At 42.6% G+C, this 7,317-nt stretch overlaps 1 protein-coding gene across 2 annotated transcripts; it reads left to right on the top strand.

The window, feature by feature from the left end:
* The first annotated feature begins 246 nt into the window (after nt 1–246).
* Nucleotides 247–3,937, top strand: lsm6 (LSM6 homolog, U6 small nuclear RNA and mRNA degradation associated). Of its 2 annotated transcripts, none has more exons than XM_079998546.1 (4): nt 247–272; nt 763–868; nt 1,441–1,554; nt 3,752–3,937. In XM_079998546.1, exons 2-4 carry the CDS (start codon nt 775–777, stop codon nt 3,784–3,786), a joined length of 243 nt encoding a protein of 80 aa, XP_079854672.1. In that variant the 5' UTR covers nt 247–272; nt 763–774; the 3' UTR covers nt 3,787–3,937. The 2 variants fall into 2 exon arrangements, with proteins under 2 accessions (XP_079854672.1, XP_079854671.1); XM_079998545.1 differs by lacking the exon at nt 247–272 and adding an exon at nt 282–432.
* Nucleotides 3,938–7,317: the final 3,380 nt, after the last annotated feature.

The following is a 7,317-nucleotide window of genomic DNA, read 5'->3' as shown; positions in this document are numbered from 1 at the left end:
TGATCAAACGAATTCACATGCGCACAAAAATGTGAAAAATAAACAATGGTTTTATTATCGATGTGCACCCTAAATAACGCGCTTTATTAAGTTGTACATATAGTTGTTATTCAATGCACACCGTTTATTCTGTGGTTGGTTTGTGCTCAGGTACTCAACCGTTGTCGTCCTGGTTAAAGGCGCTAGGATTGTCCCTCGTCGGAATCCGTACGCCGGCGTCCGTATAAGCGCCCGATTGGCGCTCACGCTACCGTCGCCCATATAAGGTTCAGGTAAGTGCGCTGAGATGCGGCGTTCCAGTGCAGGCAAGACAAGCAACAACAACAACAGCAACAATTTATATCATAACTAGGATTTACAACTCCGTCGTGATCGGTCGAATGTACTGAACCTGCGATCACGAGCCAACGACCACATTGTTGCTGTTAGCAGGTAGCGTTAAGCTACCAGTAGCATCGTTAGCAGCCTTGTGAGGATACCGCGTACAACATGGCTAATAACAATAGCGGCTAAGCAACAAACAATACATATTCAGTGCATCAGGCTTTGAAAAACCTTACTCAATATACTATGAACGCCGTGTTGAATATTGACGTCACATCCCAGTACTTTAATCAAGAGATCGATACGTTCTGACATAAAGCCGCATGTAGCGTCATTAGCATGTTAGCACAGTGTACGTGGAGCGGAGTGACGTCACTAAGCATGCCTTACCCCCCCCCCCCCCCCCCCCCCCCCCTCCCCCCCCCCCCCTCCCTCCAGATCCTCGTCGCCATGAGTCTCAGAAAGCAGACCCCCAGTGACTTCCTGAAGCAGATCATCGGGAGACCGGTGGTGGTCAAACTGAACTCCGGGGTGGACTACAGAGGTGATGATAGAACAGATTTTACGGCTTGAGAAGCTCATCTCTGCACTGGGCATAACGTTCCTACTGTACACTGTTTGCAGCAGGTAGTACACGTGTGTCGTCCTGATTCAACATGTACAATACATAAATACGTGATCCACGTTTGATATACATAAAGATGAATCCCGATTTTTGTTTTGAAAGCGGATATAAAAAAAATGTAGTAGATTAAAAGATAGACATTTGCTTTGAAATGTGACGGAGTCAAAGTCTCAAACCATGCAAGTATACTTAAAATATATGAAGTATGCTACAGTACAGTGGTAAAAAAAAAAGTAATAACTATCATTGGCTGTACAAAAACGTGGCGTTATTAAAATTATAACTGTGTGTGATACACACAAACAAACCAGTTACTACTTATCAGAATGTAAATTATTGATAGTTTAATTGTATATTTTAATGTTGTTATTCCATCTTCACCCTCATATATATATATATATATATATATATATATATATATATATATATATATATATATATATATATATATATATATCCATATCCATCCATCCATCCATCCATCCCCTCAGGAGTTCTCGCCTGCCTCGACGGCTACATGAACATCGCAATAGAGCAAACGGAGGAGTACGTCAATGGCCAACTGAAGAACAAGTATGGAGATGCTTTTCTCAGAGGAAACAATGGTAAAGACCCCACATTCATTTAAATGCCTTATTTTTGTGTCATCACAGCAGAACTGGAGAGGTCAATTCAATTTCAGTTCCTTTACTGGGACTACGCTAACGACAACTTTTTATGTAATAATCAAAATTATAATACTTTCAAAACTGAACAACGTGGACTCCGGAACTTCCGAATGTTATTCACGTCGAGGGATGGAAGCAGGATATTTACTTTTGAGGGTCAGTATCAGGGTTCTTGCCAGGTGCTTGAATTTCTTCCTCCGAAATGTAAGTATCAGAATACCTTGAAAATAGCCCCTGTTGTGCTGAAGTGCTTGAAAAGTCATTGAAAATAACGTGGTCATTGAAAACCTTTTGATATTCCCCCTGGTTTTGCTATTTTAAATTATAATGTAATGAGCATTTTTCCAGAACGTTTTTAAGCCAAAGCTCGCAGTTTGTGCGTTCTAATAATTATAAGAAAAACTGTGCTTCGACTCAAGATATGATATGTCCACGTGAGAGGCAGAACAGAGACCGGCAGCCTGTCACAAGCGCCGGTGCTCAAGAGAGAGTCCCAGTACACGAAAGAGTAAAACGTAGAAGTGTCAGTACTGCGTGAGCACCGGGCCCACTTGGAGCGCTGATTAATGCTATCATTAATCCCAGAGGGGGAGTCTGCAAAACGAAATTCTGAGTGAAAAGTGAGCAGGAGTTAAAAATAGAGCTTGACATTTGGATTGTTAGGGGGCGCCTGTTAACCCAGCACCCGAGTTTGACTTGATCTCACCCTCTGTTCCTATTGGACAATGAATGTGCAAATCCCAAAACTGGAAGACTAGAGTAATGTGTTGTGAATAAATATTTCGTGTGTGTGTGTGTGTGTGTGTGTGTGTGTGTGTGTGTGTGTGTGTGTGTGTGTGTGTGTGTGTGTGTGTGTGTGTGTGTGTGTGTGTGTGTGTGTGTGTGTGTGTGTGTGTGTGTGTGTGTGAGAGAGACATTCCTTTAACTCAGTTATGTTTAAAAAAAAAAAAAAAAAAAAAAAAGTTTATACATGTAGGAAACAAACAAAAATAAATAATCTAAAATAAAGACAGAAGCCGGCATGCACCAATGTCTGGGGGAGAAACACAAAAAAAACTCCACTCAATTCTCTGAGTTAGGGTTACATTTTCATTTTCCATACAAGTAAGACACTAAAGAAATAAATCTTTCTCTGAGACTATATATTGCTATATATTTGTTTATTAAGATTTGCATATTGAGCGGCAGCCACTTGCAGGGGGATGGGTGCCTGAGACCCTGGCCCTTTGCCCCTTGATGCCTCATGGACCCCATGGTGCCATTTTTATCAGGCGCCTTTTTTGTTTTTTTATTATTATTATTATTAATAATAATAAAGCGTGAATGGGCATCAAGGTAGTGCTGATGATGAGGCTGGATATATTCGTGAGGAACTTGTCCTTAGCGCACCCGCGACGTGCACTGAGGAGGTGTGATCGGCCGCTCCACTGTGCTGCTTAAAGCAGTTTGCCTCGAGTGGCAAGATGCCTAGAACCAGAGCTGGGGCTCCATGTGGCTTTTTCTTTTTGGAGCACCTGCCCCTTTTCAAAGTCCATGCACAGCCCTGTAGAGCGGGGATGTGAGATCCGATCACCAGTAGTTACTCGACAGCTCCGAGCGGAGAGCCTCTGCTCCCCCTCCTCCAACCCTCCCCGCTCCGGTTTCAGAACACGGAAAACTGCACTTTCCACCATTTCAACGCTCGGATGTTTTCTGGCGGATAAATAAAAAAAGTCTTATCAATGTCAGTCACGATCGATGGAGTCTATCGCCGATAGACGATTTAATCCTAAATCTAGCCAAGCCTTTATACTGCGCTACGCTATGTCATGTCATAAAAATGTCATAAAAAATAATTGAGATTAACAATTAAGTTTTGTTTTTTTTAATGGCAATTTGATAGTATAAGCTTGTAATGTTGTAATAATAGACATTTACCTTGAGCCATTTGCGATTGAACACAAGAATTTATGTCGATGGTTAATTTACATGAAGCCAACTGATGGAAATTCCCCAAATTTACATTTTAACCGTTGTGCCATTTTCTTATCTCTTGAAGTTTCCCTTTAATTTGGTTGTAAAAGTGTGCTTGTGGAATTACGATTTCACAAAGTGAATGTGGTCTTTAATTTTGTGTTCTCCCTCTCTTCCCCAGTTCTATACATCAGCACCCAGAAGAGGAAGGTTTAATGGAGATTGTTTTTGTTTAATTTTTTAACATTTTCAAACAATGTGCTACGTTAAGAAAAAGTTGTTTTTTTTTGTCAAATGCCTCAGCAGTTAATACTGTTTGTTTTTTGTAAAGTTTAAATATTGTAATAAATTCTGAGTTTTGATTTGATCATGTGAAGAGGTTTTTTGTTTTTTTGTGTGCTTGATGGTTTCAGAGGAAGTTGTATAATAAACAAATTTATTCAGATTCACAATATAAAAACATTTGCTTTAAAGTGATGAAACAATTGGGGTTTGGTGTAATTCTAATACTTGAGATCAAAAGTTATTCAAACACTATTGAATTTGAGTTAAAACCTTGACCTCTCCTTGATGCCTCGTGATGTATGAAGATTATTATTTTTTTTAACATACAATTCTTGACTCCAAGCACTGACCTACAAAGTTCTGTATTGTCTGTAATTTGAATTGGATTTGGAAGATGAATGGAAAAGCAAACCGCTTTTGTCTTCTGAAAAGTTGAATTTAATGGCAGCAAATTTAGAAAAAACGGTAGGAGTTACCTGTCGCTCAGTGTGCTGGGTAGAAACTGGACATTAAATGATTTGTTAAATGTCACGCTTTGACAAGAATTAAATAGCATTTTTTTTTTTTTTTTTTTTTTTTGTATTTTCATGGTACGTTGATGCAGCCTCCTATATGAATATTTGCTTATAATATTCAACCAGCTCAGAACGATTACTCCTACAGCTCCGCCCTAATGTAGTGCCATCTTTAATCAAGCGATGCTCCAACCGCTGGTATATTGGTGGCGGATGAAGCGCACATACATGCACGGAAAATAGTCGTTACTGCTCGCCCTCTAATCTCGCAGACGGGTTAAACACTCAGCTGGAAAAATAAAGTGATTTTCTATTCAAGTAAACATCTCATCTATCATTAGTCGCCGCTGAACAGAAATTGGAGGGAAAACGGTGTCCATGAATCATGCCCCCTGTGGGCGGTGTCAGATCGTATTAACCTGTCAACAAATTTGTCCCTGCCACTGGCTCTGGTGGGCTCCAATGCACACACACACACACACACACACACACACTTTACCCAACTGTAATTTTGAGAAATAAAAGCGGGGGGAGGGTTGATTCTCTATTCCTCACCACTGATACCTCCCCCCTCCCCCCCGGAAAATCAATATGAGAGCATATGCAAAGAATTGGGAGTTTATTCCACTTCAGTGGCCTCTGCTAAATTAGGCGTCACCTCATTAGGAGGACGATAAGAAAGTGACAAATACACCAGTAATTAGTCTTGGGATGTGAATGCTGTGGCATGGAGCGGGGTGTGTATATATATATATATATATATATATATATATATATAAAATCTTCTTTCTCCTATTGGGATTTGTTTTCTGTGAGTCTCGTTTTCCAACCTGTGCGTGCGCACTCTCACCCTTGAAAGGAGACAAAAGGCTGCCAAGGTCAGGCCTGACTTGAGAATGAAGGACGCGTTATTGATCAAACTCTGCTGAGCCGCAGCTGGAGAGAAGAGAGGGAGGGAGGGGGCGACCGACATGTACAGACACACTCTGGCACTGGATTGTATGCACACGGAATCACACATACTTTACACAGTACCGCCACCACCACACACACACACACACACACACACACACACACACAAAGAATCATTATGGTGGCTAGTGAGGTTGGCGCACGGCAAATATTTACCTACGGGAATCATAACTGAGCCGCTGGCTGTGTGGCCTCACTGAGAACCCAATTAATACCATTCAGACTGCAAACCCGGTGGCAGAGCCTCTCCTATTGTACGCCGGTGCTTTTTGGAAGAAGAAAAAAAAAAAAAAAAAAAAAAAGAACCAAAACACTGGCTGCCTTCTGTGATCTGTGCGTGCCACCCCTCGCTCCGTGTGTCCTTACTTAAAGGTCCGAGCTGGCGCCCAAATGAGTTTAAGCGCACGCACGAAAACTCAAAAAGCATCAAAACCTGGACGTAGGGGCCCGCATGAGAAAAAAAAAAACACAACCAAAATCTGAGCTGCCGGTCGGCCGGGGGGGGTGTGTGTGTAGAACATAGTGCTGACGAGGAAACAACGCAACACAACCTGACGCCTTCATGCGCGTCTGGTCAAAATACGGTTACTCAATATGACTGAGTCTCTGTGAGTGTAAGGAGAGGAAGAAGAAGAAGAAGAAGAACATGCCCCGGAACCCTGCAGCCGTGTTCCACTTCCCCCGTTTGTGTCCTCTCCACTCCCCTCGTGTCCTCTCCACTCTCGTCCCTCTCTCCATCCATCCATCCATGGCCGCCAGTCGCTCCATGGCGGTGGACTCTGGGCTCTGGGGTGAGAGGAGGATGCTGCAGTGGAGGGGAGGACAAGACAAAAGAGGAGAGGAGAGGTGACAGCCTTCTTGTGAAGGAGGGAGGGAGGGAGGGAGGGAGGGAGTAAGGGAGGAAAGTCTCACAGCACCACCGCCCGGCCGAGAGAACAGCTACACCCGTGCGAAGAGAGAAAGGGAAGGGGGCGGAGGTGGAGTGAGAGAGAGGGAGCGAGAGAGAGGGGAGGAGGAGGAGGAGGAGGAGGAGGAGGAGGATGACTTTGACCCTGACTGATCACTGCAGCATGACTGCCTAGCCTTTTCACAGGGGATCAAAGAATGACAAGGACAGCCCAGAATATCAGTGTTTTTTAAATGCTCAGCTGTGGCATGAATGCTTATGGGAAGAAGGGGTGAAACCTTTAGCTATTCGACATGACATGTTATTATTATTATTTTATATTTCATTTCACGTAAATACTGTATAGGGCAGATATCATTGGCTGTTTGGCCGTTCAGCCAGGCTGAACGCGCAAAGTTGAAGCTGCAGCGGCTGCTCGTGTCTCCACTTCAATTTATATACGTGTGTGTGTGTGTGTGTGTGTGTGTGTGTGTGTGTGTGTGTGTGTGTGTGTGTGTGTGTGTGTGTGTGTGTGAAAGATCCTTCCCTCTGTCCGTCCGTCCGTAAAGGGGTGAAAAGGAGAAGGCTTTTGAATTGGACGTCTGCCTGGCTTCCTGCGATGCGTTCAGGGGGTGGTGCTCCTCGAACATTCCACCAGAGAGGGGTCAGAGGTCAAACTACGTTAGTGCAGAAAGCCTCTCAAGCAACAAAATGGCGCTGACTGGTTAAATAGACAGACAGACAGATAGATAGACAGACAGATAGATAGATAGATAGATAGATAGACAGACAGACAGACAGACAGACAGACAGATGCTTTTACCTTGGTCTCAAACTGTACCTTACTGTACATTTTTTCAATACATTTTTATTCCTAACCCTAAATATGAGCTAGAGATACTTAGATGTATAGAATATTGACAATTAACCTCTCAATGGACAAACCAAACCCACCAGACCCTCATCATTTTAATATTTTAGATGACATTATTCTGCATTAATTTAGTCAGTACATAGTAGTATTTTATACCTTATAAACTTATACCAATCATTTATCCCGTCACTTTGGATGTTCTGTATATTTTCATA

Source organism: Zeus faber (genome assembly GCF_960531495.2).
Source record: "Zeus faber genome assembly, chromosome: 4".
NCBI lineage: Eukaryota > Metazoa > Chordata > Actinopteri > Zeiformes > Zeidae > Zeus > Zeus faber.
This window is presented reverse-complemented; position numbering and strand designations above follow the sequence as displayed.